At 39.4% G+C, this 22,016-nt stretch overlaps 1 protein-coding gene across 6 annotated transcripts; it reads right to left on the bottom strand.

The window, feature by feature from the left end:
* Positions 1-1,266: 1,266 nt before the first annotated feature.
* SRSF1 (serine and arginine rich splicing factor 1) lies at positions 1,267-11,874 on the bottom strand. Of its 6 annotated transcripts, XR_013992060.1 has the most exons (7): positions 11,491-11,817; positions 10,894-11,078; positions 10,378-10,550; positions 9,498-10,176; positions 8,216-8,572; positions 6,289-6,525; positions 1,267-1,518 (listed from the first exon to the last, which is right to left on the bottom strand). XR_013992060.1 is itself a non-coding variant. In XM_081029973.1 (4 exons), exons 1-4 carry the CDS (start codon positions 11,682-11,684, stop codon positions 9,982-9,984), a joined length of 747 nt encoding a protein of 248 aa, XP_080886099.1. In that variant the 5' UTR covers positions 11,685-11,874; the 3' UTR covers positions 8,057-9,981. The 6 variants fall into 6 exon arrangements, 2 of the variants coding, with proteins under 2 accessions (XP_080886099.1, XP_080886100.1); XR_013992061.1 differs by lacking the exon at positions 6,289-6,525; XR_013992062.1 differs by lacking the exons at positions 1,267-1,518; positions 6,289-6,525 and having other exon boundaries at positions 8,057-8,572.
* Between the last annotated feature and the right edge of the window lie 10,142 nt (positions 11,875-22,016).

Genomic DNA, 22,016 nt, shown 5'->3' with positions numbered 1-22,016 from the left:
GCTACTTTCAGTAAGAATAAAGTATTTGTCCTATGAACTTGCATTTTCCTGTCAAAATTTTCCATTAAAAAGAGGTAGCAAAGTCACTACTCTGGGAATAAGCCCGATCTGATTGGAGAACCACACTACTTATCAGATCTAAGCAATGGAGTACACTTGCCTTTACTTATTCATAAACATTTAACGTATGTGTACTAGCATACTGGGCATCTTTAAAGTGTCAAAGTTATTAAGTCTTGCTGAGTTTACCATGTAGCTGGGGGAAATAAAACATATATACATGAAACTAGACAACAGCTTATAGGCAACATGTATGCATTGTCACACTAGACAAACATGAAGAAAGCAAAACAAATACCGTGCTGTCCAAGAATGCTTGTCTTTAACTGATTGTGAAGGGGAAGAATTTTTTTTTACATTTTTTTTTTTTTGCCTTTGTGTGTGTGTGTGTGTGTATGTGTGTGTTGAGAGCCCACTGGCCCATGTGGGAATCGAACCAACAGCCTTCGGAGTTAGGAGCATGGAGCTCTAACCGCCTGAGCCACCGGGCCGGCCCGGGAAGAATTTTTAATGGCAAAAAAAATGGGGTGCTTATAGGATTTTGGTGTTGTTAAATATTTGCCATCTGTTGGCTTTGAAAGAATTGCTTAAGCTAGTTCATCCTCTATCAACCTAAAGACCAGGGTCAGGCCCTGGAGTAATGTTGACTCTCCTAAACCAGGGAAATAATATACCACCCGGTTTCACTCATATACATATAAATCCTTTTATGGAATAAACTCACAGAAAAGAACCAAAATAATTCAATCCCACTGAGAATTCTGCAGGAATCCTGAGACAGTATCACAAAATTCAGAGGTAATTTAAGGCTCTTTCTGTAATAATCAAACTTAAGAATGATGGAAAAAGGAAACCCAGAAGGAAGCAGCAAGGCAGGGAACTGCTCTACTCTTTTAGGAGACAATAGCATAAATTCTTGATCTGTACTGAAAGAAGAGTACACGGCTTGCAACAAAACTTTTTGACTTTGCAAGACTGATTTTTGGAACAGCATTAACTTTTCCAATTATACATGGCTTAGGCTAGTATTTAAATAAATTTGTATTTCCTAGCTTCATATCTAAGGAGAAATTATTTAATGCAATGTTAGGATTAAAATTACTTTCTCCAATCCATCTGGTTCACCAATAGTTTGTGAAACAGGCTTCTATACAGTACACTGCATTATTTTATAGTGCTTTGCTTTTAAGGAGTACTGTTTTTTCTACCTCGTTCAATCAACATTTATTAAACTGTCACCATTGTATTTGGCTCACTGGGAAATACAAATATTACAATAATTCCATAGGGTCAGAAAAAGGAACACAAAACCTTCTACAGTAATAAATTGTAAGACTAAATGCATCACCAAGAGCTATTCTACAGGTTGAACAGCTTGCTTTTTATGGTTTCAGGAATGATGTCTAACTTGAAGATGATCGGGACTTAAAGCTGCTGGGCGACTGCCAATTCTGAAGACTGCAAATACACAGAAACAAAAACAAGCATGGTCAGTAAAGAGTATTTACCAGAATCAACCAGAAGAGGTGCTTGAGAATAGTGATACATTGGAAAGGTAGACTATAATCTATTCATATTAGGGGAGTTAGTATCTTTTAGGAAGATCAGACTTGATGGCCAGGATGTAGAACAGTGTAAGACCAGCGAGAACACTTGAATAAACTTGGGTGCACACACAAGGATGCTCGTATGGCAAATGGAGATGGGGGACAAAGCCAAACAGGATTTTAAAGAACTGTTTGACCAGAAACAAATCCCTCTAGTCTAGCTCGCCAAAGATACAATGGCATCGTGGCTAAGAGCTGGTTACATTAAAAGTCATAGAACTTGACTATCACCTTGCTGCAAATTTACAACCCAGTTTTAGAGGACAAAGGAGCTTTTAAGTTTTCTTTGTTGTGGTGTGCTTGCTGTACTGATAACCATTTTACATGTTTAGTCTTAAGATGTGGATGTCACTCTTGGTTTATTTTGTAACAAAAAAATGAAAAAAGTCTCCAAAAATAATTAGAAACACTCCAGGTCACAAAATGGAAAATGTTTTAATGTTACATACAAATATTTAGCTTCTACTACACATTATCAATTGAGTAGGGATTGCTTCCCAACTTAGAAAAAAATTGAGACCTATGTTTACTGGTTATTTAAGATATTCAGAAAGGGAAATAAATAATTCAATTTTCTAGGTTTCTCCTCCAAAGCAATTGAATAATTCATCTTATGATTGTCTACTCAGTGCAAGAGCATTGTGCTATATACCTGGGAGGAAAGGGAAGAAAGGTTATCATCTGTTAGAAAAGACAGATACATGTACAACTCACTGATATCAAGGCAATATGGCATAAGTTTCAAAATACAGTAGGATTAATTCTATGTGGGAACACTGAGGAAGGACCAATAGTACTTATTCAACTAAGCATTTGTCATGTGCCAGACAGTCTTGGTTCCTTAGAAAATAAAAATTCATGAAGTTGAGGTAGATGGATAGAGCGAGCAAGCTAGGTGACATATGCTATACTGGGGGTACATACATTCTGTGTCAACACACAAGGAAGTCATTCTGTTTGATGTCAAGAGTTTTGAGGTGATTTTTGAGGTACTGCCCAAGGTAATTTACACTTCTCTAAATGAAGAGATGGAAGACACTGCAGGAGGAAAACAACAGGACCAAATGCAAGAAATGCTGGAAAATGCCAAGTCCTGGGATATGGAGTATATTAGGGGGAAGGCTAGAGATGAGATAGAAAGGTAGGCTAGGGGCCAGGTTACCAGGGGCCACATCTGCCTTTGTAAGGAGTGTATCCTCCAAACTATTTCAAATCGTGGGAGTGACATATTTTTCACTTTAGAAAAATCCCTCTAGCCACCGGTGGCTGGTGGAATTTGCATTGGGGTGAGGACACCAATGGACTTCTATCAGTTTGGCATTCATTGACTATAAAGATGTTGCAACTCACGTTTCCAGGCATGCCATTTTAAAGGTAGAAAGGATTGAGCCCAGGACTTTCAAGTCCTATTTAAAGGCTGTAGGTTGTCTTTTGACTCATGTGGCAGTCCATTCCTAAGTATTAAATCTTAATTACTACAAACTGAAAGCTTATCCCCAACTTACACATACATAAATGCTCCTCTAATACCCAGCAACACAAAGTACCATTCAGGCCTATGCCTTCTGGCACTTTAACCATCTCCAACCTTAGCTTTTTTCTTTTAGAGAGAACTGTGAATTTTCTTTTGTACAACTTTGGATTTAGGGTGCCTCTCCACCCAGTTAAACTAAGGAGACATCAGAGCTAACACTTTTAAGATTAAGGACAGGCTTAATCAATCTAGGGCACTCGGTAGTCTAAATTCAATCTGCATCACCAAGGCTGCTAGTCAGCAACCACCTACTGCAGTCTCCCTTGCTACATAAAATGTTTAGCAGGCAGGGTAATCTCCGTGTAAATTTGATTCTTATTTCTCTCCTGGAAAAATGCCTTATTTGTCCTCTTTTAGTGGCTTATTCTTCAGAGCAGACAAGTTTCTAACATTGATGGTTACGGCAAATGCACCCATACTCTTTTTCTTGACTAAATTGAATAAAAAACTTTGTGTTCTTACAATTTAAGCAGAAGGCAAGTTGAAGTTTGTGTCTTTTACATTTTTGCAATATCAAGTTGGGGGAGATATGAATGACAAATGCTAAAGTGCTAATCCCCATTTTTAGCTTTCTTAAAATAAAACGGCACTAAGTAAACAAGGGGAGAATGTGCACTTTTTGATCACAAAATACTGTGCCTACTTAAGCAAGGCCTAGAAATCTACAAACAGCCAACCTGACAAATAAGCAGGTTAAGACACATTAACAATTAAAAATCTTAGTAATGTCAAGAAATAAGATTGATCACTCCAGAAACTGTTTCACACCATAAAAATGGCAAATTTTTTTGATAGTATATGACCCATGTTATGCCAAAACTTTTTCTTTTGCAGCACATCTACTCTTGCACCCAATTCTTACACTCCCAGTCTTATTCCATACCTGGAGATTAACAAGGTAGGCAGAAAACAAGCAGATTCACGTCTTCAGCATTTTCTACGACCTAGACAGACTTTTCTGATTTATAGCAAAGCAGCTCAGTATGCGTGAGGTTAGGTCATATTCAAAACCTAAATGGACCCAGAAGCTGAAAAGGGAAAGGATTTTGCCCAGTAGATGCAAGACAGAGGTCAAGTTACAGGAGGAAAACTTAACAAAAAACAAAACTAGCTTTGGAGCTGATACACAGGATTTAGATAGTGGCTTTCCACCTTGCTGTATGGATCCTTTACAGTAGGGATAATTTCCTGATTTTGCATCATAGCTCCCTCTAGTGGCTAAGTGATTTTCACTAGCATTTACTCAAGTAGGGGAGTGGACTATTACACACACAAAAAAATCTTGATATTTGGCATTCCTCCAAACTTCATTTTGTTCAAAGTATATTTGGGGAAGATGAGTATAGCATCCTAGGGAGGCTCTCAATTTCCACTATCAACATATTGATAGTTCTACCACTAGTTGTAGTGACAGGAGTTAATAAGACACTTTCTAACTGGGTGGTTGAAGGTTAATTCCTTTGTACTTATGAAGACAAAATAGCATCTGCTAAACTTTTAAATGTTTTATCAGTTTCACATACCTACCTAAATGGCAACCACCTATACAAAGGCACAAATGACTTCTCTCCCTGAGAATCTAATCTAGTAAATGCGTATGAGGTTATTTCTGCTTTAACTTCCACATAACAGTAATGTGTTGTTGGTGCAAAAGTAATTGCAGTATTTTGCCTTTTTAACCCTTTAAACTGCAATTACTTTCGCACCAACCCAGTATTTTGTGCGGTACACAAGCACCAAGTTATTTTTATAATAGAAAAATATCCCTCGATCCCTACAAAATCAGCCTTCAGGGTTGAAGGTAAATTTAGGAAGAAGCACCCCTAAATTTCTCAATCACAGGAATAAGTGATTTAAGTACCGGGGGTTGCCAAAAAACTGTCTACATACGACTTGTATTCACCTTTTGTTATCAGTATTACAATTTTGTTTTTCTTAAAACGTGTATACATTTTTTCGTCCCTCTATACTTTAATTTCTTGGATTTATATTTAAAGTTAAATTTTTTCCAGGATTACTATGTTCTCTAGACAAAATGAACAGGTATTTCCTTATAATCTTTTTACTTCATGCCAATCTCAGATTTTCCTATAGGATCAGAACGATCAATGTTCCTTTAAAGGACTGAAAAAACACCCTAAAATATAGTTCCCCTATATACACTAGGATGGCAAGCAAGAATGTTTTGAGTCCACTATAGCAACAGAATATAAAGAAATGTGATGAGCCACACTACTTTTTCTTGTGGCTGCTTCAGCCTAAAAAGATGGGGAACTTCCATTTCAATTAAAAGGATCCACATTAAACAGGTTTGTGTTCACTCACACATCCAAAATTACACATAAGCTTTAAGCCCTGTGTATTCTATTACAGTTCTACAATCCCTTACTCTAAACTCTTGGGGGCAGACGTAGCTGAAATTCAGAGTTGTTTGCACTTTACAAAGGTATATAGATCCTGTATAAAATATAACACACTCAGCAAAGTCTGGGGCAACTGTGTAATGCAACATCAATATTTCTGCCAGAAGACAGTTTAGTCACAGTTAAGTGCAAAATGAAGGCATCAATTCTGGTCAGGTCTTACATTCAATTAATTCAACAAAACCTTTGTTTTCTGAGGTTTTTGGATAAGAGATTGTGAACCAAGTTTTCTGCCTTTGCATTCTTCATGCCATAACAGGGCTAAGTTAAACCAAAGAATTATGTTACAACAGAACCTAATAGATTCTTTTTACACTATTTCTGGTAAATACATAAAATGTATTCAATTTCATTACATCTTCATATACAAAGCAAAAAAAAAACCGCACATATAAATTTATCTTCACAGAAACTTGACAAAATACCAGTTCTATCGAGCAAGATGTTTCAAAGACAAAACTAAGAAAGCTGATATTCTAGAATCATATTGAACTTCAACAGTGGGTGCTATATGCACTCAAAATTATTCAAGTATATAACTCAAAAAGAAAACATTTTAAACAAGGGAAATCTGTTCATATTCCAAACAGTATTTTGAGAAAATTACTAAACATAATAAAATTCAGATCCCAAACCTTTAGGAATCAGAAAATGGGTTTCTTACCTTTTGTTTCCAGAATGTGGGCTGAACAGCAAGATGGGTTATTCAATCTGATGTTATGAAAAATAAGTGCTTCTTGGACTTGTTTTCCCTTGGTTAAAAGTAAACTATAGGTTCCCTACAATATTCTACAGATAGGTAAATAACAAGGAAAAATTTCAACCCAGCTTATTTCGTTCCACAGGGGTGACTTCCAAGAGTTGCCAATACAGGTAGAGATTTAGGATCCATCTCTTAAGACTGAAAAAAAAAAACAGCCAACAGTCTACATCTCCTGAACTTTCAGCTGTCTTGGTTTTAACTGCAAAATTTGTGCCCCTCTACCTTTCACAAACACACATTAAGCCCTCTCTTATCTTCAAACAGCCGGTATACCAAAGAATGTTTTTGATCTCATTTCAATCTGGGGTTAGAACTAAAACTTTTAGTAGAACACATCTTTCAAGTTAGCTTAAAGGTACTAACCTTCAGGGAAGGTAATTATCATTTTGGTCCTGTTTCCAAAACGTTCAATGAACACAAATGAACCCAAGCTTGCTGAATTCTACCTCACATTTACCTTTCCAAAATTAGTCATTTAAAAATATTTAAGAAATATCCTCCACATGAAACAGAACTTGCCTACAGCCGTACCATCCTGAAAACACCCAAAGTTAGTAATGAATGGGAAGCAATTCAGTTTTAACTAGTAAACCTACTTCTTGAATATATTTTGAATTTACATAAAAACTTCCTTTATACCAATTACTTTACTTAAAAGTGTATCTTAGTTTTTAATATCCCTTTTCTTCTTGACATTCCATGGTCCATTTAAATATATTCGTTGGACTTGTTTAAATATATATTTAATTTGAATTAAATATAATTAAAAGTTTGAATTAAAACTGTATACACAAATAATGGGGCCCATTTCTTCCACTACCAAGATTACTCTTTTTCCTAGGTTTGATATTATGTCACCTTAATAACGGTCTTAAATTCAGCTTCCAAATGATCATTAGCACCCAAGGGAAAGGCAAATATTTAGTTCTTTGGGGTGCAAAAAGAGTGGTTTGATAGTTGTGACTAGCTATCAAGAAATCTCATTAGGGATTTTAGGTAAAAATTTCCTCCAATTCAAGCAAATGGAAAAATTTAAAACCAAGGGACTGTCAAGTAAAAACATAAAAGCTAGTAAATCACAAGCTACAATCACTGCTTTAATGTGTTTTGGATGCAGAATAACCTTATGGTTATTGAGAAGGGTTATGGCAAAATTCTAAAGAATGCCCCGCTTTTTATTAGCAATAAATCCACCCAAATAAGTCATCTTCCTAGTGTACTATTCACATTCCAAAAAGGAAACATAATTTGTGTTGAGTTCTAATCTGTGAATTTAAACGTTTAATACTTACCAATTTTTTGAGATGAGTTTCATTGAGAATCTAAAAGGCTAACTCCAAGTTAACTTACTAGTCATCACTCAATTTTGCATAAAAGCCTATGTTGTCTAGATAAATCACCAAAAATAAGCAGCTTCTATAAATTTTTAATCACTTTTTATCTTCCAGATCACCTCTCATTTGCCATATTACACACAATTGCCTTTCTCATCTTCTCCTGAATACTTTTACATTCAACAGTACGAGTTGGCAAGTAAATCCCATTAGATTACCCTTCAAGAACCTTTAATTTACTACACATAAAGACAAGAATCAGAATCTCATCAATGTAAAGTATTAACTGACAGTCACCCCGTTAAAATCTTAAGAGGAAAAAGGACAACCATGCATAGTTTTTAAAAAAATGTTTATTTTTTCAAAGAAAAATGGCAACAGCCAATTGGAAACCTACTTATTCTTTAACTCCAATTTTGTTTTCTTTAAATTTAGAAATGACTTACTGATTTACTATTTTAAACAAACCCCCCCTTTCCCCTTTAAATGTTTACCATCTACTCGTGCTGAATCCTTCCAAGGAGATTGCTCCAGCGTATATCTCCAGGTCCTCGCTTTGCTCCTTTTACCAAAAAATGCAAAATACAATTCCATCGTGCATCTTAAGGGCTCCAATCGTCAAAAATAGAAAAAAAAAATCTTTGGAATAGCCAATTAAGTTGAATAAAAAAAAAAAAAATCCACACGAATGCGGTTTGGTTGGGGCAGGAATCCACTCCTATGTTCCTGGTAATCTGATCCCGCTCCATGAATCCTTGTAATTCATCCTCCCTATCCTATCCACATTATGATTTGAATCCAATGATCCAGCTCCAAGGATTGGGATCCAGTGAGCCCTCTCCAATCCAAACCTTTATAACCAGCAAAACCAAAAAAGAGGAGGCAAAACGTTAGATACTGTAATCAAAAAAGGTTTCTGGGGAATGATGAGTTATGTCTGTCATCAGTTTAATAGATGTACATCAATAACTATCAAATTCCCCAAAACAAGTTTCTGAATGGTGTTCAGATAAATTTTAGAAACTTAATCATCATAGAGACTAATTGGAAGAAGCATTTCATATTTACAGTTCAACTGATAATGCCAACACTTGTTACTGTACAGCGTATTACAGGTTTTGTGGTTGCAAAAAGCTATGTAGTTGAAAAGTTTACTGATATTGCTACCCACCTAAGTCTAAACTAAATCTAATGTTCCCACCTGCAGTTTAATTTGTAAATTAAAGTGTTTTAAACATGAGTCAATTATGAGTATTAGCTTAAAGGGGAAGGTGAGACTTAAAAAGTATTCCCAACTAGATTATCTACACCAATATGTTGGAATTCTGTAATTTGCTTTCATTTTGTCTTTAAAAAATGAAATAGCAACGCTATATCAGTCACACAGAGGACATGCAGATTTAGCAGTATTGATATTATACTCTATCTGGTTGGGATTAAAGACACCCTGTACCCACATGTACACCAACAGCAGGTCACACATTAACAGTTGTAACTAAGCACTGTGACAAATTAGCCAGTTCTTCCCACATTAGTCCCTATTAAAACAAAAAAAAAAAGGGGGGGGAAAGGGAGCAAAATAGTTACAAAATGGGCAATGTAATTTTGCCACAATTGCCAAGGTTTAATAGGCAAAGCAATTGTAGTTAAATATAACTGCATAAGACGTTTGCAAGTGTTTTAAGGTAAATGCATATAATCATTTTTAACCCTTGCCTTTTAGTATAAGGTCAATACTGCCAATTTCATCTGTGACAATAGCACTTGGAGTCATACCATTGCCTCCATTATTGATCTGATCCTCCTCAATCCTCCTTTTGACAATCCTAAAATGATTGAAATGTGCTCCACAATCCTTAATCCAAAGCATTCTTAATCCATCTCTTCAGATATGTCTACAGAAAGACACATGAAAAGCAAGATAAACATAAGAACTTCCCCAGGTAAGAACCACAAACACCCCCAATATCCCAGTTCACACAAACCAGAGCAGAATAGACATTTACACAATATCACAGTCTGAAGAGCATGGAGAGTTAACTAAATTTAAACAATCCTGTCTATGACATCACTTAAAATACAATTTATCAGACATGAGGGGAATGTAGATGTTAGGAGCAAGGGGATATTACACAAGAATGCAATTCAACACTTTAACCCATTCTGAACAAAACAGTTTGAATTAAAAAATGAAAAGATTGTACTGAGTAAAGGAAAACTGTATACAACATGGGTTCTACAAAAAGTGTCACCAATCATCTTATGTGCGAGAGCGAGATCTGCTATGACGGGGAGAATAGCGTGGTGATCCTCTGCTTCTCCTTGGGGAGTAACTGCGACTCCTGCTGTTGCTTCTGCTACGGCTTCTGCTACGACTACGGCTTCGAGATCGAGATCTTCCATAACTTGGACTTCTGGGCCCATCAACTTTAACCCGGATGTAGGCAGTTTCTCCCTATTGAATAGACAGAACTTTCCATTGAAAGATCTCAGCTTTGATCTGTCTTCAGGCATGCTGAACGAATACAATGCAGCTAACACCAGAAACCTGGCACTTTACTTGGGCACCCTTGCCTGCAATCTTACCTTTAAATTCCACCGTTTAAGACCACTGTATCCAACTCTGGCCAAAGAAAAGAATAAGTGTATAACCTACCTCATGAGATCTAAACTTAGTGTTATCCAGTTTTCGAACTGCATAGGTCATATCTTCTTTCCGTACAAACTCCACGACACCAGTGCCATCTCGGTAAACATCAGCATAACATACATCACCTGCTTCACGCATGTGATCCTTCAAATCCTGCCAGCTTCCACTCGGAGGCAGTCCTGAAAAAGTGTTTTTTTTCCAATACCAATTATCCTAAATTTCTCATTAAACGCAGTTCACATCAGAACAAAGATTACTTTCAACAACCATTGCATTTAACGTCCTAGGTAAATAGCTAAGGTTCCGGAACCCGGGCTCCCAAGTCCTCTGTCAAGTAAGGATCTTCGTACCCTAGGCACTGCGGCCGACTCGGCTAAGTCTCCGCCGCAGTCACCCGCGTCTCCCCGACTCGCACGGGAAACTCAAGTAACTTAAAACTTCCCCTGGTCACAGTGGTCCGGCCAGGACAACGTTAGGTGGCTCCTGTCCCTCCTCATCCGTCCCCACGTCCAGTCAACTCACCAGAGACAACCACTCTGTTTTCAGATCGCCGGGACGGGGGGCCATAGCGGCCTCGGGGAGCCCCGCCACCGCCACCCCCGCCGCCGCCTCGGCCGGTACCGCGGCCGCTCCGAGGAAACTCCACCCGCAGACGGTAGCCATCGTAATCATAGCCGTCGCGACCGTACACCGCGTCTTCCGCGTCTCTGCGTGACCACAGAAGGCAAAGGGGCGTCAGGAGAGCGGCCCGGGGAGGCCGCGCGCTCGGCCGGCCGCCGCGCCCCCCGCACACGCGCGCCCCGCGCGGCGGGGCCCACACGCGCCGCATAATGGGAGCCCCTCCCCCACCCGGCCGCCCGCCCGGCCCCGGACGCCGCCCGCGCTCAGCGCCTCGGTTTCCCGCTACGAGACGAGGGCGGCCCGACCAAGTCCCTGGGGCCCCGCCACCCGAAAAGGCCACACCAACTCGGCTCCTTATCCAGCTCCCGCCTGCGCGAGACCGCCTGGCCCCCCAGCCGAAAGGCCGCCTTCCCATGCTCTCTCTCGGTGAAGGCCGCGGCGCTTTCCCCGACTACTCCACCCTAACTCCACGAGGCCGCATGGCCCAGGCCGCCTCACCGCGGGTCCTCGAACTCCACGAACGCGAAGGGCGGCCCTCCGCGGCGATTCTTGAGATCGATGTCGCGGATCGCCCCGTACTTGTAGAACACGTCCTCAATGTCCTTGGTTCGGATGTCTGGAGGTAAGTTACCCACGTAGATGCGGCAGTCGTTGTTCCCTGCGGGGCCACGAATCACACCACCTCCCGACATGGCGGCGACGAAAAGCGCGGACTCGAGAACAGGCCTTCCCACCAAGCCTAGCGCACGGCAGAGCGAGCCCGCAGCGACACCACGTCTCCCGCGGCCCCTCCAAAATGGCGCCTTTATCAGCTCGGCGCACGGATATGGGGGGAGGGAGGAAGAGACGCGGGGGAAGCAGCTATTTGATCTCAGTACGCACGCGCACGAGCGTAACGGGTGCTGCGAAAGTACGTTTACGCACGCGCGACGTCACCCTCCGCGCAAAGGGAAAAAAAAGTTCCCCGCGTTGCGGATTTGCGGAGTCGTTAGCGAATGGAGTGAACAGCCGTTTGGTAAAAAGACACACAGCCCTCGTTAAAGGGGTTATTGATCCCCTTTGAGTCTTAAGAGAAAGTCAGTTTCCTCAGGAATGAACCTCTTTAAAGCAACTCGATCCCTTGAAAGGATTTGGTGAAACCTAGCCCTAGAGCCTGTCCCATCATGCTCTGCGGCGTCAACGGCCTTTGGCGGGAAAAGACTCCCGGGGGCGGAGTCAAAGGGGGAGGGACCAGGCGTTGCTCTGGAAACGGGGCACTCGGAGAGTGCGCTTAGTCCAGGAGCCAAGGCGTGACTTTGTCTTCCTGCCCCTTCTGCGAACAAGCCGTGGCCGGCTTAGACAAGTGTCTGATTTAGGGAACCAGCTTAGATTCCTTAGGAAATATTCTACAGTCAATACCGGTCCACCTTTGGTTTAAAACTTAACTTTGTATAGCTCAGTTCAACACTCCTTGTGCTAGTGGCGGTGATTCGTTCGTTCTTTTTTTGAAGTCATTACTGGGCCTTTCAGGTAGTATAAATGGGCAAAATGGACACGTGAGAATTGTGATCACTGGAGACCATAGTTGCTGCTCAAGACTGATCCGTGCTATCCCAGGGAGATAACTTTTTACATTTTTTTCCCCCCAGAGGTATTTAAAATCTGAATTTTTATGTGAAATGTTGGGATTTTAAAATATTAGTAAATGAATTCAAATTTTTAAAACACCCCTATTGTCATACACATGCTAAAATACATTACATATTTATTTGCAACAATCCCTCTCCCCAGGGATGTGAGGCAATTGGCAGAGATACCATAAAAAATTATTAAAACTGGATGAAATCAAGGAGAGTGGGAAAACAAGGAGGGAGGGTTAAGATGAAGTCATGGATAAGGTTACTACACAAAATGCCTGCATTTTGTAACAGTCTAGTGCGTTTCTAGAGATGGACTGCAAATTGGACTGGTCATCTCAGAAGTCACAGTAAAGTCAGGAGCACGAGTACCGATATTCTAAATCCAAAGTGTCTTTGAGATTAAAAAAAATAGATCGTTTAGGAGATGACGTTTAGGAGATAATCATTATTTCTTAGTTCTAAAAGTTGATTGAATGTATTTTACAAATGTTCGGTAGTCCTTGAACTGTCTGTGATGGTTTCTACAATTATGTGTATTTGTATGTGCATGTACTTTTTTCTGCAAAGAGGGCCTGAAATTTTAATCAGATTCTTAAAGGGGGCGGTAGGTCCCAAAAGGGAAAAGAACCTCCTAAAATTTTAGAGGGAAGGACATCCTTTGACCATCCTTCAATGATATTTTTTGAAACCAAGACTTTAATTAAGAAGAGAACAATTTGATAATATTTTTTTTAAAGGCAGGCGCAGTTCACAGTGGCTCACGCGCGGATCCAACCCGGGAACCTTCGTGTTATCAGCACCATGATCTAAGCAGCTAAGCTAACCAGCCACCCCTGATCATTTTTAAAATGAGAAGCTGACCAAAATGGACTATTTTTAAACAAATTTATTCAGTTTCTAGCACTGTCCTAGTTGGTTTGTAGCAGAAGAGATGAGAAATGTTTTTTTTTAATTGCAGTCATCTCATATATTCGTTATTTTCATTCAAGTTATTTACTGAGCACATTTTCTTTCTGTTCTAACTTTTATCTATCAATTTAGAATTATTCGTGTTCATCTTCTGTTGATAAATGTTCAGTCAGTGATAACTGAAGTGATTTAAACATAGGTGCGTTTAATTTCAAGACATTTTCATTCCAGAAAAATAAGAAAACCGAGAATTTGCTTTGATTTATTCTTGTCTGTTTGACTTAATGCAATCATGTATGATTTTGTTTAATTAAGAAGAACACAAGGTAGACTTTAACACGAGTGAATAGGACATTCTTGTTTCTCTATTGGCATCTTTTATTGTATATGAATAGAACCATGGAGTCCATGATGAGGTCAGGATGTGGCACGAAAAGTCTGGACGGCTGTTTATCAAGTTCTCCCAGGATGACATTGGCTTGGTGATTATTACAGTTAAGGGTGTGATCTTGATATTATCAGTGTACCAGAGTTGATGAACATATTTTAGTCCACAAGAAAGCAAATAAATCAAACCATTTGTTCATTTGTTGGGTGGTGGGGCAGATTCATTTTTGATAACTAGTATGCTCAAATTGTACATACCAAGATAACTGTTTTGGCAGGTCTGGAAAGCAAATCAGGCAGTTGCTCAGTAAATGAGAACTCAAAATGAGGTGAGTCATTTTGAGAGATACTTCATTCATATCGTGGTGAGACCTGTTAAATGATCCCTGCTCCACACAGAGTATATCTCTTCAATGACGTGAAAATTCATAGCCCTTGGATTTTGTGTCTCTGCTCCTAGACAGAGCTGGGTAAGACTGGCAATTCTCTTTCTGTAGGCTAATCTTCACTCAACTTTCTCTATAAACAGTGTGCTAGGCAATTGATTAGATTTCTGCTGACTGAATTACAACCACTTGCAGTTTTGCCTTCTGAGATTACATGCTACTCTTAATTAGAGGTTTAGAGTGTTTCTAAACTCCTCAGTTATACATTCACAGGCAGTTATACAGATTGCTCCAATAATTAGCTAATTTATTAAGTGTGGAATTTACCAGCTTAATTCTCAGAAGCTGCTTTATTTTTAACACTGTTGGTGTTTATGAAAAGTGACTTCCTCAAAAAGAAACTCTTTAAATGCTTTCAGTCCAATTTAGTAAGCATATGCTAGTGTTAGTTCTATACTTTACCCTGGAAATAATTTACTTGGGGTGGAAAATAGAAAAGAAAGAAATTCAAAAAGTTAATTATTGTTAACGTTGAAATCAGAAGACCCAGTGATTTGCTGAACACTCAAAACTCTATACCTGTGATGATAGTTACACAACTCTGTAAGTATATTAAAAATCATTGAATCGTGTGCCCTTTCAGTGAGTGAGTTGTACAGTATGTAAAGTATAACTCAAAATTTGTTAAAAATGACTGGGGGAAAAATAACTCCACAAGTAGCAAAATCACTCTGTAGTACCATTCCTCTAAAGGCATTACTGGGGTGGGAGTGTTCTAGAGTAATTTGCACTGAAATATGGTTAACCTAATCTGGAAATTCTGTTTCTAATATTCGTGTGTCAATGCCAATGCTTGTCTTCCTTGGGGATAACTTACTTTTATTAGGTAAAGAAAGAGACATAAAGATTGGGAATATTGTGTACGGGAGTTATCCCCAGGAACAGTTCACTTGCATAATTCTCTATTTCATTGTTCCACTTGTTTTAGTTGTAAATATTCTTGAAAAAGGAAGAAGTAGTATATGTCTTTTTATTTATGTTTGTCTCATTTTCACTAGTAAACTATGCTGAGAACAGATTTCTGCTGTAACTCCCTTTATTACCAGTAAATTCTCTGTTAAAACAAATATTGACGATTTACTGACTGCTCTTTGAAAAAGGTGGGATGTTAGATGAGCAGAATGTTGTTTCTATGGAAACATCATCATGTTGCTGTCAGTGGATAGACACAATGGGTACAAGGATGGTTTTTCATTTCACTATCGTAAGGATGGCCAGTTTTCAAGCTCAAATAAGTCAACTAATAATATTTTCTTGGTAATCTTATTTTAGGACTGGCCTCCCTCATTCTTTGGTTCTAGTTTTATTTTTGGCTAATTCTTTCCATCTTTAATGTTCTATCAATGATGACAGTAGGATATGATGTTGCCAGAAAATAGCTCTTAAAATGATCTATTACAAAGAGGTATATTGTCATCATGTCTTCCTCTACCTAATTATTACTCTCTCTCTCCCTCTTCCTGCTTAGCTCTTTCTCTTAAAAATTGAAACTCCACTTCATATTGCACATTTCTTAACTGGAGTGAATAAATGGGTCTTTAAGGAATTATATTAAAAATATGGCAGGTATGCTTTATTTGCTAACAATATTGCCCTTTTTTGGCAATTTAATCTTACAGTGTGAGTCCTATATAAATGTTAGCTATTAGTAGTAATAGTGGTATTACATGTTAATACTGATGCCAAGTATGTTAGAAGTAATTTCAATAAAAAAATTTTATTTGAAATTTTGAGAGAGTGATTATTTTTTCCCTCTGTATTGTTTTAGAAGGTACCCCAAATTAGCTGAAAACTCTCAGAACTACTTTTCTAAATTTGTTTGCAGAGTTGAGTAGTTGCGACATAGACTGCATTGTCCACAAGTCTACTGTATTTACTACTTGGCCCTTTACAGAAAATATTTGCCAGGAAATAGTCTGCTTTTGTAATTTTTGCTTGAACCTGATTCAAATACTCAGTGTTGTCATGTTCTCTCTCTCATAGGTGTTTTTGTCATGGGTAAGATCTTACATTATTAATAGTTGTAAACATAAGTAATATACTTTTTCAAGTGAAATGTTGTTTCCACATGCTTCATCAGTCATTACTACAGTTTAGTGATAAGGTACCAAGAGCTGGTGAAAGCAAACTCCCCTGCTGCTCTGCCCAGCCTAGAACAGGAGCTGTTGCTCTGTTCCAATTGGTTGCATTTTTTTTTTTTTTTTTATATTCTAGTTGGCTCAAAATGTTCACTGCCAGAGTGTGGGTTTCTGTAACCATTTTTGCATAGAAGTGATGTTGCATGCAAAGAGTCCATAACAGGTTTTGTTCTAAGTAAATATCAATGTCTACTCACTGTGGAATTTGCAAATGAAATTTCCAAAATTTGCAGATTGGGTTCTACGGTTCTGGGATCCCTCCAGTTTTCAGGCTGGTGCTGGTATCACCATGCTGGCCCCAGAGGGCTACTAGATGTGGAGACCTGTTTAGTCTACAATCTAAACCCATATCCATGGGGTCCTTCCTTGTCTGGCAGCAATTCCTCTTAAATTAATTTCTACTCTTTGTAAAAATCCAGGGGAGAAAAAAAATTCTTTCCCTCGGCTCACAGTCTCCATTTCCTGTCTTGAGTTCTATCTTTACATAAGATGATTGAGAATGAGAAGGTTTGCCCTTATAGGAATTTCTTCTCTTTTCTTCAGGAATATAACCTCTCCCTCTGCCTCGGGTCATAATGGGCTGCCAACATTAATATATTTTCCAAAGCTGGATTGTTCACAATTAACACCACATGTAGAACATTCTCAGCATATAGTCAAGGTTGAATCTGGGCCAGCCAAACATAGTCCAGTACAGTTTTCCTTTTCTAGCTCCAGTTCCTCTAGTAAGTGATGAAAAACAAGTCTGAATATCCTTTATGTGGTCTAATGGATCTCGGTTTCTGATACAGTGCGAGCCACAGCTTAAACAAGAACACACACATTACTACAGAAACATACCTACATCCATATAAAGATAAGAAATATTTCTATCTATACATTCATAATCCCCATAATAATTTTTGCAGTGGCATAGCATGTCTTTGCCAAAAATAATAATTTATATGCCCAAGTAATATATTCAGCTCAGTCTAATATATCTGCATTCAGAAAAAAGCTTTTTAAATAATTTTACCCAAGATGACTAAATGGGTGTTGCTTTAACTTGATGCAACTAGAGAGCCCTATAAGGCGCTTCCTGACACAGAAACAGTCTAAAGGATTACTCAGGCCTTCCACCTTTACAGATGGAGTAACTGCTTATTACCTTAAAATGTGTTTTTCTAACTAAATCCAGATTTTGTTAAAAAAAATCATAGGCTTTTCTGTTATAGTTTATCAACACAATTCTAGAAAGTGTCTTATAAATTCTTAATTTGCAAGTACGCATATGAATGTTTGGGGTTCTACTTACATTTCCCATCTGACAGTATACTCTTAAAATTCTCTAATTGCCTTTAAGAAAATACATTTTTCTAGATGTTTATGCAGCAATTTGTATTCAACTATTTGAATGCAAAGCCATGTCCCAACAGGTTCACAGTCTTCCCTGCAGAGTTTCAATCATTTTTGAGGCTTTGCCTTATAAAAGTAAGTACTTGTTTGGGGATGGTATGAAGTAATAGAGACTCTTGCTAAGCACTCTTATTTTGCACTGTACCAAATTATTAAAGCCATTTTCCAAAGTTTACACCACTACAAACAGTAAATAGTTAAAGACACCTATATCAACCAACATATTTAGGTAAGGCTGTAATAACCCCCCAAATATCAGTGGCTTATTACCAAGGTAATCAAGGTTTACTCACTTATGTCACATATTGGCAACATGTGTCAGCAGAGGCACTACTCTACATACCTTAATCATTCGGGAATCCAGAAATCTGGTGCAGTGGAATGATGGGCTTTGAACAAGATGGGTTGTGGTTTAAATCCCCTATATTATTTACTAGCGGTGCGATATTGCACAACTCTGTCAATGTGCTTAAGCCTCTGTTTCTTCATCTTAAAAATGGGGATAAACAAGGTTGCCGGTTCAACTCCTCGAGTCCCACAAGGGATCGTGGGCTCGGCCCCCTGCAACTAAGATTGAACACGGCACCTTGAGCTGAGCTGCCCCTGAGCTCCCGGATGGCTCAGTTGGTTGGAACGTGTCTTCTCAACCACAAGGTTGCGGGTTTGACTCCCACAAGGGATGGTGGGCTGTGCCCCTGCAACTAGCACCTGACAACTGGACCTGGAGCTGAGCTGCGCCCTCCACAACTAAGACTGAAAGGACAACAACTTGACTTGGAAAAAAGTCCTAGAAGTACACACTGTACCCCAATAAAGTCCTGTTCCCCTTCCTCCCCCCCCAAAAAATTTTAAAAATGGGGATAATAGTACTGGGGATAATAATAGGGTTATTATGGAGATTAAAGGAAACAGCATGTGGAAATCAACTGGTAGTAGAGTGGCATGCCCACCAAGGTTCTCAATGATTAACAGTAGTTCTTGTTCAGGGTCTGAACCCCTTGCCCTTGGATTTTCAACATTTAAAATTCAAATGTTGGTCCACTTTACTCTTCTTCAGAGGAAGGAATAAGAAGTGAAACTCTAGTCTGTCTTGTGACTAACTTGATATTGTGGATAGATACCTTAGTGGAAAAGAATGTTGAAGTTCTTGCCTAAATTAAGTTGCTTTTTTTTTTTTTTTGAGAGGGGAGATATGGCCACTGAAAAAGAGTTGAGACGTTCCCTCCATGTATCACATAGAGAAACAAAAGTGTCCCTGGCAACGCTGGACACAGCCTCTAGTGTTACCCAGCTATATAACTGGAGGAAATGAGACGTAGCTCTTTTGCTCTTCTGTGTTTCTGAAGAATGTCTCCCTTGTGGAAAAGCTGACAGAATGATAAAAACCTCCTGATTAATGTAATGCTTTTCTCTGTTGCTTGGGGCTTATCTGTGTGTTTTCTAAACAACCAACTAGTTGGAAAAACATCTCAGGTTCCCCTGGCTAATCTGTTTGGTGTGCTGAGCAGCAGCCTATTCTTGGAAAAGTACAGACTTTGGAGTTCAACAGATCTGAATTTGAATCTTGACACTTACTAGTTACATGATGCTGGGCATCTAAGTTAATGTCGAAGTTAATTCATCCAGTCATTTATTTACCACAAGTTTAGTTAGCATCCATCACCTTCCAGTTACAATTTTTTCTCTTATGCTGAGAACTTTTAAGATCACTCTCTTAGCAATTTTCAAATATACAAGGCAGTATTGGTAAGTGTGGTCACCATGCTGTACATTCCCAGGACCTATTTATCTATAACTGGAAGTTCATACATTTTGACAGCCTTCACCCAATTCCCTTCAAATTGTTGCTCATTCCTTCACTTAACACATTTCATTGAACACTCTTCAGTATTAGATTCTGTCTGAGGGCCTAGAGCTAGAGTGTTAAATGTCAATTGTATTTTTTTAATGTCTAAGTGGAGACTTCTCTTGGATGGGGGTACCATTTTACTTATTTTTTAATTGGTATTTAATATATTAAAATTCTCAAGTTTTAAGATCCTTAAGTTTTTTGTTTCCCCCCTTCTTCTCCCTTCCTCCCCCCCACTCCGGTTCAAGCCGTTGTTTCTCAGGCTAGTCGTGTAGAACACAGCTCCCTGGCCCGTGCTGGTACAGTGGTACCTTGGTTTTTTAACACAATCCGTTCCAGAAGACCATTCGAATTCTGAAACATTTGAAAACGGAGGCACGGTTTCCTCATAGAAAGTAATGCAAAATGGATTAATCCGTTCCAGACCTTTGAAATCAACCCCTAAAACTGCAAGTTTAGAATGAATTTTATTATCTAATGATACTATAGATTCATAAAATTTACGGCGTTCGTAAACTGAAATGTTCATCAATAGAGATGTTTGAAAACCGAGGTACCACTGTATTATGAGCCTTGTGCTCCACCCTCCTCTTCCCCCTGTTCCAGCTGAGGCAGTCGGTCGCTGGTCATCAGCCGGCCGCTCACGGCAGCTCTCGCCCACTGCCGGCCACTCACGCTGGCTTCCGGCAACTCATGCTGGCCACCGGCTGCTCATGGCAGCACATGATAGCCCACAACAGCACACGGCAGCCCACAGCAGCAGGGGCAGCTCACCCCCATCTCTGGCTGCTCATGGCAGCCCAGCTCCAGGGGGAGCTGTTGTTCACAACGTTAGCTGTAGAGGGCGCAGCTCACTGGTCCATGTGGGAATCAACTGGCAACCAACCACCCGAGCCACGGGGCCAGCCCAAGTTTAAGTTCTTAAATTTAAGTTCAACTTAAAAATCTTGGTAATGGGCCGACCCGGTGGCTCAGGCGGTTAGAGCTCCATGCTCCTAACTCCGAAGGCTGCCGGTTTGATTCCACTTGGGCCAGTGGGCCAGTTCAATTCCTCGAGTCCCACAAGGGATAGTGGGCAGCGCCCCATGCAACTAAGATTGAACATGGCACCTTGAGCTGAGCTGCCACTGAGCTCCCGGATGGCTCAGTTGGTTGGAGCGCGTCCTCTCAACCACAAGGTTGCCAGTTTGACTCCTGCAAGGGATGGTGGGCTGCGCCCCCTGCAACTGACAATGGCAACTGGACCTGGAGCTGAGCTGCGCCCTCCACAACTAAGACTGAAAGGACAACTTGAAGCTGAACAGCACCCTCCACAACTAAGATTGAAATGTCAACTTGACTTGGAAAAAAGTCCTGGAAGTACACACTGTTCCCCAATAAAAAAAAATCCTGTTCCCCTTCCCCAACAAAAAAAAAGTGTTGGTAATTGTTACTCTAATCATGTTATATGAAGATAAGATCCATTATTTTTATTTGTAATATTCAATAATGCTTATGTTCAAAAGACTAAATCCTCAAACGTTTAGCATATTATATAAATAGTTCATCAAATTTCATTAAACATTTAAAGTAACTACACATTTAATATATCTGATTCTCTCAAACACTTCAAATTCCCAACATTAATCCTACGTTAGTCAGGGTTCAATGCAGAAAACAGAAACAGTCTAGGTGTTTTAAGCAGAAAGGGGTTACATACAGGAGATTAGGTACTTGCAAAACTGTTGGAAGAAATGGAGGAGTGGGCTTAAGGTATACGTCCAGTGTGACTCCCAGAACATTGCAGAACTAACCTAACAAGAACGTTGCTTCCTCTGCCACAGTCAGGAAAGTGGAAGTCAGTAGGCCAGAATCTGAACTATTGAGATTAAAAATTCCTCAGTACACATCCTAAGATGTGAGTCAGGGATCAGAGAGCCAGGATCAGGAAGATATAATAGCCACCACAATTGCCTCATCATTCAATTGTGCTTTCGGGCTGCCAGTACTGCAATTGTTTCTCAACATCCAAGAAGCTAGAGATGACTGGCAACCCTAAATTTCGTCAGCACTACACACTGCAAGGTACCTGGAAGATGGACATTGCCACATTTCTGTCTTATTTGATCATTGTTGCTGATGTGTATAGTGTGATTCTTCTAAGTGAATTGAACCCTTCATGAGGAAAAGCACACAGAAGTTGTTTAGTAAATATACATTGATGCTTGAGTATTCAATATATTGATATTTGATACAGTCATTTTGATTCCTTGGTTTTGATTGGTTATTATAATCTTCCATC

The sequence above is a fragment of the Rhinolophus hipposideros genome, assembly GCF_964194185.1.
Source record: "Rhinolophus hipposideros genome assembly, chromosome: 20".
Lineage (NCBI taxonomy): Eukaryota > Metazoa > Chordata > Mammalia > Chiroptera > Rhinolophidae > Rhinolophus > Rhinolophus hipposideros.
Note: the sequence above shows the minus strand (reverse complement) of the source record. Positions and strands in the feature narration are given on the sequence as shown.